At 33.6% G+C, this 19,007-nt stretch overlaps 1 protein-coding gene across 1 annotated transcript in view; it reads left to right on the top strand.

The window, feature by feature from the left end:
• The window catches only part of LOC124359122 (WD repeat-containing protein 19), a 79,222-nt gene that overhangs the window by 17,005 nt on the left and 43,210 nt on the right, over positions 1-19,007 (top strand). Inside the window, exons 5-8 of the mRNA XM_046811586.1 lie at positions 2,644-2,756; positions 12,718-12,891; positions 14,076-14,313; positions 16,859-17,092. Coding sequence (XP_046667542.1) covers positions 2,644-2,756; positions 12,718-12,891; positions 14,076-14,313; positions 16,859-17,092 — 759 coding nt within the window. The remainder of the gene's footprint in view (positions 1-2,643; positions 2,757-12,717; positions 12,892-14,075; positions 14,314-16,858; positions 17,093-19,007) is intronic.

Raw genomic sequence — 19,007 nt, 5'->3', positions numbered from 1 at the left:
TTCATATAGAAAACAAATTTAAACAATTGGTCAGTTGTGTACTGCCATCGATTGGTTGTTGTCCACAAAACAAAGTCACCAATGCATGAAAAAAAAATACAAAATATAAACTATATGTAAAATATTGTTTAAAAAACTATGGCAATCTTTATATATATTTTTTAAACAATATTTTACATATAGTTTATATTTTGTATTTTTTTTTTCATGCATTGGTGACTTTGTTTTGTGGATAACAACCAATCGATGGCAGTACACAACTGACCAATTGTTAAATTTGTTTTCTATATGAAAACAGGTAGATAGATTACCAAATTAACAAATTGTTATAGCTTTATAAATAATATATTGCTTAAAGTTCCTTTTTCTATCTATAACAGTAAATTGCCACTCATGTGTTGGGTTTGTGCATGGACAGGTGTTTGCTAATTTTTGCTATGTTTCATAGTTGTATAAATATTTCTCTCCTCTAGTAATAATTGTATATTTATATCTTAAAAATGTTATTATGGCTGAGGGTGAATTGAAATTTTTGGCCAGCCTATCCTATTATTAACAAAACAAAATCATTTAGGGCATTATATTCTTAGTTTTTATTTATTATTAATAATAGCAAAAAGTCAAGTTTTAACAAAAGATTTAGATATGAAAGAAGAAGCAGGCTTACCTTTACAAAGCAGGAACTATATTCCTCTTTTTCTTTTCAATATCTGTGATGAAGAGGAATATCCTTCCAGTTTGGTTAATGTTAGGCTTGCTCTTTCTATCCTACCCAATTCATTAGTTATTATCTTGTTATTACAGGGTGACCGAGAAAACCAGGGTATAAGCCAGAAATCAACTGGAAAAATCTCAAAAACAGTTTTTCTGTCTCTAGGGACTTATGAAATCAAGAAATAATTTGACAGCTCATTTAATCAGGAATTGATTAATCTGAAATGTTGTATTGTACAAGACGTAATTTGTTAAATTGTGAATGAAGATCGATGACATAAGCTAAATCGTTTACAGAGTCCATGGACGGCACGAGGTTACTATTGTGTGTGTATGATTGAAAATGTGTTTACCATTTAATGCAAGGGTGCCTTCACTATTGTAGTGAAGTTTTTCTCGGTTAGTTCTACCCCTGTCATGTTAAGTCCCTGTACATGTGACAGTGACGATCCTTTGAAAAATTAGTCGGTTGTCTGATCTTGATCTTTGAACGATTGCTCCTAACGTACAATCCGGTTGGTTGTGGTTAAAAAGAATGAAAAGAGGTTATGTTTTGATATGACGGTCACATCTAAATCTCGACTAATATTGTCGCCAGTCTGCCAATAGCCGGCCAGCTAAATTCTCCTCTCACATGTCAGAGTGGCATTGGTTAGACAACTGTTGGTGGAAATCCCATTATTTTTCAGATCAACAAATCGCTTAAACGACTTTTTCAAATACTTTACTATCATTCGGAAAATCCAAACTGTTCAAACCAAATCATCCAATCAATTGTTACATGTATCAGGAGCCCTACACTGTGTTTCATAATCCATAACTACAATCTAATAAATACATTGTGACATGGACCTCTGTATTTTGTGTATTTATTTACTTAGTAGTTGTGATGGCATGATACTATTCTTGCAATATCTTAAAGCAAACATTATCATAGAGCCAGTAATAGATTACGTTAATTATACTCTTAGTGCGGGGGCAAATGCTCAATGGTAAACCGACAATTGTTTTACCTGAACGTAGAATTGACCTTGAGTACTGGCAAAATCATGGTCTTGTACTAAACATGCACTCACTGATCTCTGACCCCCAATATTAGACAGCAGTTTGTTCCACGGTAGCGCTGCGATGGTAATTGTTTGATCTCTTTCCGAATTGTATACATACAATTTCAATCAGAAAGGAAGATTATTGGGTATACACAATGATTTGTGGACATATTTAAATACGCTGAGATAAATCAAGGAACTTAAATAGGTGTTAGCGACGACTTGTTACTGAATTTATAGCAGACACCCCTAGCAACGAAATATGATAGGCCACTGCAGCTTTGTGGCATTTCTTGAAAATACAGCTGGTGACATACAACCATTACTGTTGCACTCGGCACGGGTGTTAAAAACAGTATTACCGTTGTTTATATTTGGTTTGAAAATGAACTTACTCGAAAATCAGAAATTTTTACTTTGAAAACCAGGAAAAATTTGGAATTTGAAAAAGATTTGGTCTGGCCACTCTATATTAGTTTTTAATATTTAATTATTATTTATACTGGAATTGGTATTAAGTTTAAAATGAGAACAAATGTTGGTATTGGTATTAAGTTTAGAATGAGACCAAATGTTGGTATTGGTATTAGAATAAAATTTATGTTTGTCTACTTTCTGGCATATTTTTTATAGGAATACAAAGTATTTTACTGAACTATTTCTTTTTATATTTCATAAGATTATATTGTATTTATTGAATAAGATTGATTACTCATTAAAACAGTATACACTAGTTCAGAATTTCAAATAATACTCCCATCTAATATTAGACCAAAGACATGGATAGTTGGTATATTGTTTTAAGTTCCAATTCTTTAATAAATATATGTTTAATTACATTTTATTCTATAGCTAATTTTTGTTCTTTTCTGTATATTAGGTAAGTGTTGTCGTTGGCAAGAAAACTCTATTTCTCTACAATCTGCAAGACCCAGACAATCCTGTGGAACTGGCTTTTCAGTCAAAATATGGCACAATTGTTACCTACAAATGGTTAGTATTTCTTAGTTACACTTCATTTATTGAAAAAATTCAGTTTTAATTTTAATTTATGCAATAAAGGTTTAGTGCATTCTAATACTACAGATTATTAGGATCCTTCTCAATGTGATATCAGTATAGGCAATGGTAAGTGTATTAGCATAAAATATAGGTATAAGACTCCAGGCCTATTCTTTCGTACAATCTTTTAACCCTTCCCGGGTCAATGACGGTTATATACGCCTAACTTAACATTTCCTGGGGTCATATGCGTATATTTACGCATACACTTATTTTGGCCAAGCGTCAAGTGCGTGTATATACGCATAATCATGTTCATGAATATCCTTATTGTTTGCAGTTGTCAGCTATTCCAGCTAATCGGGAACAAAATATAAGTGGTTTGGCGGCAGTATGGTTGGGGGGGGGGGGCGGAGTGGCTTGAGCAACTGGGGGGGGGGGGGTGAGGGGATTTAGCGGCAACTGAATGAAGGTCATTGTCGGTTGCCTCTTTGTTTACTGAGACGCTCTCCACTCGGCGAACTGAACTGAAGTTTTTAGGTTGTTTCATACTCGATCATACCTATTGAATTGATGTAGATGAAATTTATAATGTACTTTGCCTTAGAATAAGTCATGAATATTTTATTCCTACATCTCACCCAGTTGTACTCTATAAAGTAAATTTGCAATCAGTTCTGTAGTTATTGAGTGAAGTAGTTTGGTGGCAGTAAGGTAGGGGAAGAGTGTGCCGGAATGGCTCGGGCTGCTTGGTGAGGGAGGGGTTTTAGCGGCAGTCAAGGTCATTGTCGGCTGCCTGCCTCTTTCTTTCTCAGTCGCTCTGCACCCCGCGTATCACGGCTAGACGGAAAACTTCATCTCATGGGAAGAGACGCAAAGGGTCATCGATGCCATGTCTGCTACAAAAAATATCTGCGAAAAGAAACGATCTATATTTGTAAAACGTGTGTCAACAAAACCGTTCCTTCACACAGATAGCTGTTTCGAAGCTTATCATAACATGGAGGACTATGTGAATGGACAGTGATCAATCTCCTTTGTTATATGATTAGTTTTTACTTTATTTGTATGTTAACCCTAATAATGCAATACATACTTATTTTTAATCATAAAATGTTTTTATTACGCTAAACCTAAACATCAATTATATTTATATATGCAAGTCAATTTGTGGAAGGGTCAATGACGCTTATATACGCATACTGGTCTGTCACACAAAAAAGGTGGGAAAAATTATTTATGGATAGATTTCCATTTTTCCATGACAGGTAAGCAATTTAAAATCAAATTGAGCAGTTTTGGTCAAAAAAAATTTGTTTACCCCAACACTTGAATAATAGGCAATCTAAGGCTACAGTAAGTTGACCCTGGAAGGGTTAAACAAGAAATCTTCTTGTTTCTAAACTGTTCAAGGTGTGTTGTGTGGTAAAATTTGATGTATTGGCATTGCTAACAATTTGACCATCTTGAGTATTATACAGGGTGTACATAAAGTCCTGCACGGGTATAATATTTTCTGAACGATAACAGATAAATCAACAAGATTTGGTACATCAATACTACACCTAAAAATCTACTTTTTGAACGAAGCTAATAGGAAAGTCCTAACTGCGACCCAAAGATAAGAGATTTCTAATTGTTACTGTTATCAGGTTTTCCCCGTTATCAATATATTAGGACCAAATTTGTAACCCTTAAGGATAACTAACGTCATAATTCACTTCTGTACAACTGACAATCATAATGTAGTAGTTAGCTGCAGTATTCGTTTGGTTGCAGTTTTACTTTACTAGGGTTATGGCTAGTAATAAAATGTAACCAAGTAAAACATTTGAACAGCCGCCATTTTGTACTGGATCAATCTTTTTGAGTGCGGTTTGCGGCATTAAACTCTGCTAGATAAGCCCTTTAAAATGATGTCCATATTGACCTATGCTCCTATTTAAGATTTCCTTCTGACTCCTTGCAGGACGTCCCCATGATATTACAGAAAACTGATAGTTCGTTCAAAAAGTAGATTTTTAGGTTTAGTATTGATGTACCAAATCTTGTTGATTTATCTGTTATCGTTCAGAAAATATTATACCCGTGCAGGACTTTATGTACACCCTGTATAGTGACTCAGGTAAGTTCTCACAGAACTTGAAATGTTATTTAATATGACTGATCACACATGTTTGTTATAGTTCTACTTTTATAAGAATTGTAGGTACGTTTGAGCTTCTACCCCAGGAGGGTTAACTTCTGTCTTTTTTATACCTTCCAGTTCTTTCTTTCCTCTTAGGACAAGAAGCTTATAAATTGCATCTAGTCCTAAGTGGCATAACTGAGATATAACGCCCACAATCCTTCCTCATGGATTTCAGCAGGTGGCTCCTACACCAACCTTATTCATTCTGAATACCATGTAACTCCGGAAGCAGCACAAAGGTCCTTTTAGGGCTAAATTTCTTGTCCTAAGAGAGAAAAAAATTATAAGCATCTTTATTTAGAACTTTTTTATAATAATAAACCAGTTTTGTATCAGCAAACACATTGTCCTGAACTTATATCTGTTCTTTATATCGTATCACATTTCACTGAAATTTTGGGTGCTATGAAGACATATATTGCTGATTAGAAACCATTCTAGATTAATTTTATGCGTTCCCTCGTAATTTAGTTTGAGCAAATTGTTGTAACCCCTGCTGTGCTCTAGGTATATATACTACTAAATGTTAATACAACAGTACTTTTCCGAATTATTTATTTTTTGGACGAGGCCTTTCGAAAACCAAAGGTTTCATCATCAGGCGACTCCACAAATAATGATGAAACCTTTGGTTTTGAAAGGCCTCGTCCAAAAAATAAACAGTTTGGAAAAGTATTGTTTTTATTAACATTTAGTAGTATTTAAAAATTTTCCAATTGCTCCAAGAATCTTCAACATAGTACACTGATTGTATGTACTTGTTTTGTTCAAAACCACCACACTCAAGTTATCTCATTTCAAGTTACTATCTGTTTTGCTTTTGTGACAACAGCATGTATATCATGTTATTTATTTTCTTATTCAAGGCCCTTTTTAAGTGGTAACAAGTCAGAGATTGCTATATGGTTGGTGCAGAATCAGAAATCAGAAGTTTTATTGGCCATTAAGTATTCCAAAGATTACAATAGGCTTCGTCAAAATAACATTATTTTTCAGCTTAATTCTAGTGATATAGTATAAATATATACTAGTTTCAGTCATATCTATTATAATAAAATATATAATAAATACTTAAATCTACTCAAATAAATAAAACATAAAAAACACAAAAACATACAGAGACATGGAGTTAAAATCTAAAATTTAAAATAAATATAATAAATTATGTAGTACCCTTGTATATATATATATATATATATATATATATATATATATATATATATATATATTTGTTATTTACAACATATCACATTTCATATACTTCTCAACACTGTAAAATTCCTTAAGCTTAAGCCACTCTGACATGTTTGATTTAAATTGTTTGAAAGGTAAAGCTCTAACAAAAAGAGGAAGCTTATTAAATAGTTTTAACTGCTGGTATTTATGGCTTTTATAATATTTATCTAGCCTGCCTTATATTAGGAGTTCTTAGATTATCTTTTGATCTGGTATCATACTCATGGAGTGTACATTGTGTTTCAAATCTATCTTCATTTTCTTTTACATATATTAGGTTATAGAAAATATAAGTGCATGCCAAGGTCATAATTTTAAGCCTAGAAAAAATGTTGTCTGCAAGACTCTTGATATGATAATCCAGCTAATATTCTAATTGCTTTTTTCTGCCAGACAAAAACGTTTTTTGCTGTACTGGAATTACCCCACAGTCGAATGCCATAACACAAGTGGCTATGAAATAAGCCGTTGTACGTCATTATAAGTGTTTCTAAGTTTACACAGTACTTCAATTTTCTTGACAGGAAAATTACCAATATTTTACAGAGATTATCAATATGTACATTCCAGCACAGTTTACTATATAGATGGAAGCCAAGTAGTTTTACAGGTTTGAATAAACTATCATTAATCCAATGGTTTTTTAAGCGTGAATATTATATTTTCAGTTTTGTTTTCATTTATTAAAAGGCTATTTGCAGAATACCAAGCTTTAGCTTGTTCTAGGGATGTATTTAATTGCAACATTACATTGGCAATATTCCCATCTGCACTAATCATTGTGGTGTCATCTGCGTATAGTGCAGATAGACAAGGTATATTTTACACTAAAGTCATTTACATAAATTAAAAAAAAAGAAATGGCCCCAATACAGATCCTTGAGGGACACCAGCTATGACATTTAAATACTCAGATTGAGAATTATTGACTTTAACAACCTGCTTTCTATTGGTTAGATAACTTTCTAACAGACTTAACTCCACATTCTTAATGCCATTAATATTCTAGTTTTCTACATAATATACTATGGGACACATTGTCAAAAGCTTTGCTCAAGTCAATCAGACTAGAACCTATAAATAACTTGTCTTCAAAACCTTTTAAAATTACATCAATCATATTTTCCACAGCCATTGCAGTGGAGAGTTTAGGCCTAAACCCATATTGATGGTCATATAGCAATGAATTATTTACAAAATAATTATGCAATTGAGACAACAAACAAGATTCAATTATTTTACTGAAAACAGGTACAATTGCAATGGGTCGGTAATTTCTCTGGTAAATTTCTGTTACCTTTTTTAAAAACTGGGGTGACTTTAGCTGATTTTAGACAATCTGGAAAACTGACCTTTAAACATAGTTAAATTTATCAAGTAAGTAAGAGTCACTATTATCACATTAATTATATGCTTTATTACAAAGTTGAGAGCCCATAAATATCCTCACTGCGTGTATTATTTAACCTATTAACAATAAATTTGACCAAACTACCATCAATCGTGTTCCACTTAAAATTCAAATTCTCTTTATCAGGGAGAGGAAAAATTATTCAAAAAAATCATTGTGAGTTAAACCATTTACAGAATTTATGGTGTTGTTAGTTAATGGTACATTAACAAAATAACTGTTGAACTCTCCTGGCAAGAGTGGTATATTTTTTGAGATATTTGATTTCTTAACTCCAGATTCATTTCTTACTATATTCCATGCCATTTTTACATTTATTTGGAGCATTTAATATTAAATAATTATTTGCAGAAATTTTTTCTTCAGAAAATAGTCTTAGTGTAAATTTTCCTATGTCTCTTATATCTATCCTTATCAATGGTATTACAACTTTTCTTCCACTTATCATATAAAATTAACAAGTAAGTTCTCATATTTTGTAGTTGAGGTGTGAACCATCTTTTATAGTGTTGTCTTGAATTGCCCTTGCATTTTACATTGACCATTGGATAGTTGTTATTTAAAAATATTAGACACAATATTTACAAAGAATTCAAAATGCTAAAATTTACATTACTTACAAGATACAAAGGAGTCCAGTCTGTGTCATTTTTTAAACTTTCAGTAAGGCTAAACAATTGTTCCCTTGTAAGAAGTCGTGTTGTTGATTGTATGTCAATCACATTGTTTTGGCCTAACTTTATTTAAGTCAAATTCAACCAAGACCCCAGCATGGTCTGATTACTATATCCTGGTTAATGAGAGAACAACAATATAGCTCCTGTTTGACATTTGTATAGACATTATCAAGACATGAATAGTTTCTGGTTGGCTGCTCATTCACATAATATAGGTTAGTAGACCTAAGAACATTAAAAAAATACTGTACATAGGGCCTATTTGGTTTTAAAATATCAACATTTACATCCCCACATAAAGCAAAATGTGTGTGTGGTCTATCCATTTAAATCCAATATTTAAGCGTTCTAAATTGTTTATAAAATTATTAAAATCTGAGTCTGGAGTTCTATATACATTTAATAAAATAAAGTTAAAGTCTAACAGTAAAAATAGCAGATGCTTCACATAAATAATTAATACTATACTTAGATACATTTATACTTTCATATTTCAAGCTACAATTTACCATTATTGACGAGCCTCCCCGACTAAGAGGTGGTTTCCTACTGAAACTAGATGCCACAATAAAACCTTCTGGGACATACAGAGTAATTTCATCCTCATATAACCAGTGCTCATTAATACACAGCACATCAATATTGTTAATATTCAAAATGACTTCTAGTTGCCTTATTTTGTTTCTTATTGACTGTATGTTTATAGTCAAGACATTTAGCTTACTTCTACACTTAAATTCTAAAGAGGATGTTGCACCGAAGGCAGAAGTCCGTTTCCCGATGGTGTAGCAGAGTCAGTTGCCGGTGTGGTGGTATGCAAAAATGTTGGTGACAAAATCACAGCCGCGACTGGCGCCCCCTCAGCACTTACAAGAGGGGTTGATGGTGATGCTGCAGCCCTCTCATCCGCAGGTGTAGAAGGGCGAGTGAGTGGTGATGTGGTCTCTGCCGTAGCCGGCACCCCCTCAGTTCTCACTAAATCGCCTTGTGGCTGCGGTGGTGATGTAGTTCCATCATGCATGTGGTTTACAGCAGTACAGATTTGCTCCGCAAGCCATCTCTTTCCTCTATTATTAAGGTGTAGTCCATGACGATTGTGCAGATGTCTTTCTGCTTTGCTTACCTCAACCAACATCACATTTTTTATAAGAGTTACACAGTTCCTTAATTGATAAGTTAAATTTTCTTTGCAACTCATTCACACACAACCATTGAGGAAGATCAAATCTATTTGGCAAATCTACCAGAATTATGTTGTTGTTCCTAACCTTTTGAATTGTCTCTGTTATACCAGTTATAGCTTCATTTGCTTCATTTTTTGAGATGTCATTTGTGCCACAGAAAAATTACTAATACATCATCTTTGCTTTTTAATTCATTTGAAATATTACTCGAAGTTCAGTATGTCTTTTTGTTCGACCACCAGGTCTAATGAACCCCACTGCTGAATAAGTGTTTTGGTTCTTGTTAATATGCCAAGACAGGCCACTCCCATGGCTGTCAGCACAGATCAACATTGTATTTTTATTTTTATTCTCACAAGTATTGTGGCAGTGAACTTGTTTGGCTTTCAAGCCACTGTGATTTGCCTGATGGACTTTTGATTTAGCAGTATTAATATTGATAGATGAGATGATACATTCATTTTCATCAGACACCTCTTCTGTAGAAACATCAGAAAGTACCTCAACGGATTTATTGAGAAGAACTTTGGACCTGAGTTATGATAGTTAATTGGTTTAACAGAATGACGAGTTGGCACTTTTCAGCCACTTTTCAACATCAAGAGTGGGTTGTTGTACACCATTTAAGGAGGGAAATAATCCAAACAGTTGGGATCCCCTGTTCTTATGCTCCAATCTTATGGATATTAATTATACCATTCAATGAAGACTGGTTGATTGTTTTTTTCTGGTGAATCTGTCAATGTAAAGTTCTCAAATTTTATGGAGAAGCTAGTTTATTACTATGAACTGTCATTCCCTATGAAGAAAAAAAAAAGAAATGCAAGGCAACTGTACCTTCATGGGTGATTGTTGAGATTAGGGCAAGTGCTGTTGTGGCAAGGGAGTTATTTGTCAGAGCAAAATCATTCAATACAGAAAAGAGCTGGAATGAATACAAAACTTTTCCAAATGACATAAAAAATTAATCCTATTAGAAAAAAAGAACCAAATGTAAATAAAATAAATAATTCCACTAATATTAAAAAACATCTTGGAGTAAACTCAGAAACAAAACAAGCTCTTTCTTAACCATAAAAACATATGTATAGCTGTTAATGATCAAATTATTTCAAATCCAATGTACGTTTCAACAGAATTAAATCATATCTTTGTTAATGTTACTAATATTATCTCTAACCAATTTGATTCATTAAACTTAGCTATAACGGCCTTATGGACTGTTTGCAAAACCCCTTTGTTAATGGTTCCTTATACTATCATCCTGTGTGTGAAAAAGAAGTAATAGAAGTTGATAACAAATTTAAATCAAACAAATCTCCTGGTTTAGACAAAATATCTCCCAGAATTTTAAAACAATATTTTCACATTCTATCTAAACCTCTCTCAGCTCAGGGTTAATGATTCCATGAATGAGGGTGTCTTCCCTTAATGTCTGATATTCATGTAGGAGTAACTCTGATATTCATAAACAAAGATTCCAACAAAACCATAGAAAATTACAGACCTATTTCTGCCTCCGTCCCAGTTATCAACATCAGATGCCATCATCAGTTTTTCATAAATGGTTGTGGACCTTTCTGAGGGGCCCCAGTCAGGTAGTGGATATTAGTCATAGTAGTGCTGGTTCTATCCAGAAGTATCGATCTCCTCCATTCTATTTAGGGAGCAGATTTCCCTCAAGGGTCTGTTTTGAAATGAATATTCGCTGTTTTTTTCATTTTTATTAATGACTTGCCCAAGCAACTTAACTATCTTGACAAATTAATTCTTTTTGCAGATGACACTACAAGTCTAATAAATTAAGTCACAGAGCAGATTTCACTTGTCTCAAAAATTACTGGACAACTTGAGCTCAATATTTAACTGGCTCAGGAACAACAAACTGTCATTTAATATCTCAAAAACATCAGTATTTAACTTTCACTTTATCAGAAATACTGTTGAACAAATAGAAATAACATACTTTGAAAATAAATTAATTTCTTCTAAAACTTGCAAACTTCTTGGTGTTATTTTATATGACAATTTGGGATGGGAAAATCACATCAAACAATTAAATGGAAAATTACATTTAGCGTATTTGCAATTAGGAAAATTAGAGATCTGATTGATCTAAGAATGTCAAAAACTGTTTATTTTGAGTCTTTAATATGGTATGTCACCATTATAGAAAACGTTTTCAAAGCTATTAGGATATTAAACAAGTTAGACTCTAATCAATCATGTAGGAACCATGTTAAAGATCTTTGAATTTTGACAGTGACGGGCGTATGTATAATGGAAATACTGATCGAAACTTATACAAGTGTGAAAACCAAACCTCTCACTTCCCAACATCATTATTTTACATGGGACATTAATGCTATTCCTGTCCCAAAATACAAAACTACCCACTTTAAAAAATTATTTTCTTATAACAGCCAATATTTTGTCAATAAATTACTATTAGCATGGAAACAGATTCCAACATTAAATTCCTTCAAAAGAGTCATTAAAGAATTTTTACTGTAAAATGAAATATGTACGTGTGATGATAAGTGTACATATTGACTCCATGATGTGCCATACTTTAAATTATTTTGGAAATTTAGTATAATTTTATTATAGGATTAAAATTAATTTATATTAGTATTTAGGTTTTTTATCTTTCTGACAAGCCTTATAACATTGCAACATGTTCTCTTGGGCTAATAAAGAATTTCATTAGTCAATCTATTAGGATGCCAGTTGAATCATATAGTAGCGAGTTGAGGGGGATTTGTGTTGTTTCTGCTTGTTTGTTTATGAAGACTTATTGATTATTTGTTCATTGATAGTTGAGTAAATAAGGGAATTATTTAGTTATACCTATATATTTTGAGCTCCTAATTGATTTTCAAAATATTATACATCTTATGAATAAATGTTTGTTCAAAAATCAACTTTAACATACTAAATAAAAAACCACCAATAATGGGAAAAAAAACGTGGTGTGGGTAATCTCACCCAAGATCATACTTAATGCATGTATGCTTTATTGACAACCAAACTACAGTCTGATCTTGTGGCAGAAATGGTTAAAACATTATTTTAGTCACGTATATAAATTAGATACATTTTTTTCAATGAATTCTTAAGAATTTTTCGAGATACCAAGAGGCTCTTTAACTAATGGTTCTTTTAGGAATAAGAAGGAGAATAAAAGAAGAAAGTGATGATCAGGTATTGTTATGTATTATTTGTCCTGGCTTCAACAGAGATGTAAACACAGGTTTGGAGATGGATACGTGTTGCTGGGATTCAGTGGAGGTTATTTTGTGGCGATCTCAACACACATCAAGGAAGTGGGCCAAGAGTTGTTCCAAGCCAAGAATCACCGAGACTGCCTCACTGACATTGCTGTGTCTCACAGCCTCGCCAAGGTCGTATCTTGTGGAGACAATACGTGAGTTTTAGTAGTGTTTGTATCTAAACATGATTATAGGCAGTAGAATTACATATTCATTATTTATTACTTTCACTTGCAAAGCAAAATGTTTTCAATAAAGTCTTGATTGCTTTTACTTAGAAATAGTATATTCAATAATTATTTTGAAAGTTTTCTCTCATTTTTCACTATAAAGATGGCATGTTTGGTTGATAAATATTCATTAGCATTTAACTTCATATCCCTCTTTATTTTCTTAACTTTCTGTGACATTTCTTGGCTTTTGAGCTTATACTTTGTATTCTGTAAAAGATTTACAGAAAATCATCTGATACCAACCCTTTAACCCATTGCGGATTGTATAGTTTTGGCGCGCGGGCATGAATTAATTTAAGGCAGCGGCCAAACGAACAGCAATGGTGCGCCACATCGTATTGCTCGCTATTGTGTACTAGAATATTCAGCTGTGAAGGTATTCGTTCAGATGGAACATGGACCTGCGGGGGTATTTGTGATGTAGGAACGATAACACGCGAGCAAGGTTCCGGGGTGGCAGGGATGATGTCTGTATAAAGCGGCTTGGGCAAAGCGATTACAACATCCGGGCCATTGTCTAGACTAAACCCGCCAACATGTATGTCTGCGTCGTTTAGTTCTGTGTCACTAACCTCAAAGTATTATAATAACAACTGAGGAAAACACCCAATCAGAAGCGCTAAAAAGCAGAGAGTAAAGTCACATGAATGACTTTTCAACTCCGACATACAACTGCGATCTGTAGGATATTTATAAAACTTTTGAAAACTAAACGTAGACCGTTGTAAAACACTCTTGGTTGACAAGTGAAGACGATGGTCCGATCTATCAGACATTAATAGAACTATTTGGAGGGAAACTTAAAAGCAGACCGCTTTTGCGACCTGAGCTCGTCATCGTGCCGTAAGGCCCGGCCGCTGCGTGACGAGCCCAGCTCGTCAGTGATCCACAATGGGTTAAAATTTAATTACACAAAAATAATATATTTTTATTCTGTTAGAATTTAAATTTTTAAATTATGCCCTAAAGAATACAGATACATCATTTTATAAAAGTAACTAGCGTAATTGTATGAATTGATTTGAAACAATTTTCAGTTATATTATTGTTGAGTGTCAGTGTTGTATACTGTTGTATCAATGTGATATAGTGAGGGAATTGTGTAGGGTGAAAATCCATGAGATGGCCAGCCTGCAGGACACGCCGAGTGTGGTATCACTGGACCAGGAGGTAGAGCGCATGGACTACTCAGCTGATGGTCAGTTGCTTGCTGTGGCCACCCGTGGTGGTAGTATATCTGTATTCCTGTCCAAGCTGCCTATGCTGGCTGCTGCCTACAACAGTCGAGTTGCCCTCCTCTCAAGCCTCACACAGATCACTGTCTATCAGCTACCTTTTGACAAAGTGGGTCTAGTTGTGCTACATGATCAAATCCTGTCATGTATTAGAACCAGCAATATAGTCTAGTTATCCTTAAGAGATAAGTTAAAGTAAAAAGCTAATAAAATAATACATATTTCATGTCATTTATTTTGCCCATTTCATAATTTCTTTTTACTTAAAAAAGCTATGTAGTTGAACTTTCTATATTATAAATTTGTATGTGTATAGTTACAACATTACTGGAAATGTTAATTTATTTTGTGAAATTCTAAGTAAATTCATCATTACCATAGTTTTGTCAACTTTTCAGTTGTTACTGCAAGTGAAATTAACGATACAAACTGTATATTATTTGATTTAGTACTACATTCGGAAGAGAAATGGTATTTAGAATTTTATTTTATTACCACCAAGGGGTTTTCTGTGGGTATATTGGTTACTAACAATTTTTTTTTAATACTAATTAATTTATTTGACCAAGCATATCTCCAATCTATATCCAAACGCATTTATATATATAAAACACTACCATTTTAATATATCATCAAATTATAAATTATTTTAAATATAAATATTTTCATATAAATGATTTTTTTATGAATTCTATAAATAAGCTTGTAAAATGGACCTAAAGAGATTTCCATTTAACACGTTCATGATGACGTGTACTTTGTTGTACCTAATCGGGTATATGCCGGGCTTTCATCCAACTCGTTGTGCGCCCGATGGAGGTACACATTGTTCAGCATTTTCTTATGAGTGTTTTGATTTTTTTGCCTATCTTGGTGGTTTGTGAAATATGAGTCTGCGCTTATAGAAATACCACAGTCTATCGTGTGCCTTGTTAGGTGCATGATTGCCTAATTTTTTTAGGTAAATTTTTTTTAGGTACCATTTAAGGTATACATATAAACAATGAAAAAAATGTTTAAATAATTTTTGTGTGTAAAGTTGCAAAGCTCACTTATTGATGGCATATAAAAAAGTCTGGAAATTAGCCGTCGTCATGAACGTGTTAAGGAAACATCAGTTGCCAGTTCCAGGGTTGAAAATATAGAAAAATATTTCTGTTGTTCATTCTGAATAACCCCTACAGTAACTAGGATTGCTACAAATGTTTTATTTACTTCTAGATGAATATCATATTGAGTAATTTCACATATACAGTTTACTACAAACACAAAATTAATATCAAATATAAAATAAAATAAACAAAGGAAATTTTGCTAACCAGTTTGATTTATCACCTATAAAAAAATCAAGACCTTTACTCTTATTATTTATGGATATGTCATAGAAATTGGATAGTTGGTAAGAGAAACTGGTGACATTAGTTGTTGTTATTTTGCTACCTTATCGCATAATTATATTGGCCGTCCAGATATTTATATTATTTTCTGAATACTTTCTTCCAAAACTCAACAAAAAATTATTAATTGTTACCAATTTTTACAGTACAAAATTCAACAAATTTAACTTTTTGTGGATAAGTGAAATATATTGATGATTGTGTTTGTAGCGAAGGGTTTGCAGTTTATCTACTAAATGTTACAGCTTTCGCGGATGATATGTTGATGCATCAACAAAACCAGAGTAAAAATAGACTAATATTTCATGAAAAATTATATTTATTACAAGTAATTGATCTAAATACAGACAAAACAGTCCCTTACTGAGCTTTTTAAAGGGAAAATATGTTTTATGACTTGAAAATACTGCTGTTACTCTGCATAGTATATGTTGTATCATTGCTGTGGTGCCTAAGCATATGTCTAGTGTGTTGTAGGTACATTATTGTCCTGTGAGACATAAGTTGTACCTTTATACTAGTCTTTGTTTGTGTGGCCTACAAGTTTGGTTTTAGTTCTGCTTAGAAATCCTTCAAGTGTATCTTAACATTAGCATACCTAAATTTTCAGAAGACGTATTGAGCTTTTTGTAAATGTGTATTAGAACATGATAGACTTGTACATGATAGCAATGTTTAGATGAACATTTTTGATAGTTTATGTAATTATATGAACATCTATTTTCCCATAAAAGTATAAAATATTATTTTCTGTAAATTTGCTATCACACATTTACTGTAGTTTTATTTATCAAAATGGTAACAAAATTCTTTGTCCAAGCTATATAAATCTGATGTTTTGCACATTTTCTGTTATCCATGATGGGTTAATAAACTAGCAATTAAAATTAAAAATTATCCATTGATTTTTGTCTCTGTTCCAAAATATTTAATTATATATTTATTTGTTTGCCGTCTATTGTATCAAAATACTTAGTTAAAACCTAACTTTTTACCTCTGTAAACAACAAAACTTGATTCAGTACTGTCAAATTTTCCAATAATTCGGTTTAAATTTTTTAACCTAAAGAAAAATAATTTGATTTCTTCTGAAGAAGGCAGTGTGTAGAAACAAATCTATTTTTGACCAAAACTAATTTTAAAACCTGATTTAACATATTTGTAATATGTAGTAATTAAGTATTCTACATTTTAATTTTTAAGTAAAATATAACTTTTATAATTACTATTTGTGTTACATGTTTGAATTGTTTGCAGGGTAAAACAATGACTAGTGTGGTAGTAGAGGTGGAAGTGGAGCCGAGTGTGCTGGCTGTCGGTCCATATCACCTGGTGTGTGCCATGAACAACCGATCCTGGCTGTACGATCTCAGCAGGGAAAGTGAGCCGACATTGCTCAGTGACAGAGAATACATCGGCACTGTATCAGCGGTCAGCCTCAACGCTGAATACACCGCAGTCCTTCTCGGTCACAAGATACACCTGCACTATGTGAGTTTTTGTCTGTTTGTTGAGAGTTCTCACACAATGAGTGGACATTGTGTAATATTGTGCCGCAGTTCTACAGAGATTGAGAAGCAGGCCCGTTTTACCGAATAGGCACGGTAGGCACGTGCCTAGGGCGCTAGGCAATTGGCATTTTTGGGGGGGCGCAAAAAATGGAAAACAAATTGCCGTGGTTGTATCTACATGCATCATCATCAAACGGACTTTTTCTAGGCTGTCTTGAGCTGATAAGTGAATTTGATCCATTTCTCGCCCGACACATAGCAACACATGGTAACAAAAGCAAAGGTAGTATCATACCTTTTTGTCTCACATTTGCAGTGAACTTATTGACATTATGAGCAAAGAAGTACTGAAACAAATCTTAAATGAAATCAAGCAAGCTCGCTATCTCTCTTTAATCATAGACTCCACACCTGATGTGTCGCACACAGACCAATTGTTTGTAGTACTTCGGTATGTTTCATTGCCCAATGCTTGCGCCAACGAACGCCTGATACAACTCTTACCAAGTGTATGCCACAAATCTGGAAGTTTGGAAGGAGCAACCCTCAGTTTACTTGAGAAACTTGAGCTGGATGTCGATAACTGTCGTGGACAAAGTTACGACAATGCATCAAACATGTCGGGTATATACTCAGGTCTTCAGGCAAGGATTAACAGCAAATACGATCTTGCTGACTATGTACTATGTGCAGCTCACTCACTAAACCTTGCTAGGTGTTTTGCTGCCGAGAAGACGTGTACAGATAACACACAAAAGTTTTTACATTCGTATAAGGGCTTTATGCTTTTTTCTCTGCATCCACTTACAGGTGGAACATCCTAAAAGTCACATTGAAAAGAATAACGAAGGAAAATCAAAGAAAGATCAGAGAAAGCTAATGGTAAAACCCCTGAGTGACACAAGATGGTCTGCTAGGGTAGACGCTCTTCGATCATTAAAAATAAGTCGACATGAATTAAAAGATGCTCTTGAAGAGCTAAATAAAGACGATACTCAGACACCAGAAACACAATGCACAGTCACTGGGTTCCTAAAAACACTTGGAAATTTCCAAACCACGTTATTAACTGTGATCTGGGACAAAATTCTCGAGAGAGTTGATAAAACAAGTAACACTCTTCAAAATCAAGATTTAGATCTACTTGGTGCTACAAAGGAACTTGAAACACTATCCTCGTTTTTGAGTGAAAAGAGAGATCTATTTTGATGATTTCGAGTCCAAAGCATTGAAAACTTGCAGAAAATGAAGAAGCTGTATACGACAAAGTAAGAAAAAGAAAGGTGTTGCCCAATAAAAAGAAGGACAGAAGCATGGAAGAAACATCTCCTCGAGAAAGATTTTGCCTGAGGTGTTTATTGCCATTGTTTACAACATAGCTTCGCAGCTCAACAACAGAAGGGAGGTCTATACAAATTTCGACACAAGATTTAAGATCTTACAAAATCTAGGAGAGAATAATTCCAAAGAGTTGGCTTGTGAAGCTAAACTGTTAAGAGAAGTATACAAGAACGATATTGATGGGCAAGACTTTGAACGTAGCTTTTCAGCTTTTAAAAGAGTAAAGTCAGAAATTAGATCATCGATGGTTGATAAAAAGCTTAATGGCTTATTATTGCCGTGCACCCAAAGTGACATTACTATAAAATTAGACTACATAAACATTATTGACGACTTTGCAATACGGAAAACCAGAAAAAGCTATTGAATGAATCTCTAGTCAGTCTAGTGGTAAGCCAACAAACCAAAAATAATCCAATGAAAATGTGATTAAACGAATACTATAAATAATGTACATACTTCAAATATAAAGAAGGGAGGGTGGGTGGTCCGTGATGCTGTGAGGTATGTTACACGCATTTCCCCCGGAGGCCAGTAGATACCTCACGGCTACC

Source organism: Homalodisca vitripennis, chromosome 4, assembly GCF_021130785.1.
Source record: "Homalodisca vitripennis isolate AUS2020 chromosome 4, UT_GWSS_2.1, whole genome shotgun sequence".
In the NCBI taxonomy this organism is placed as follows: domain Eukaryota; kingdom Metazoa; phylum Arthropoda; class Insecta; order Hemiptera; family Cicadellidae; genus Homalodisca; species Homalodisca vitripennis.
This window is presented reverse-complemented; position numbering and strand designations above follow the sequence as displayed.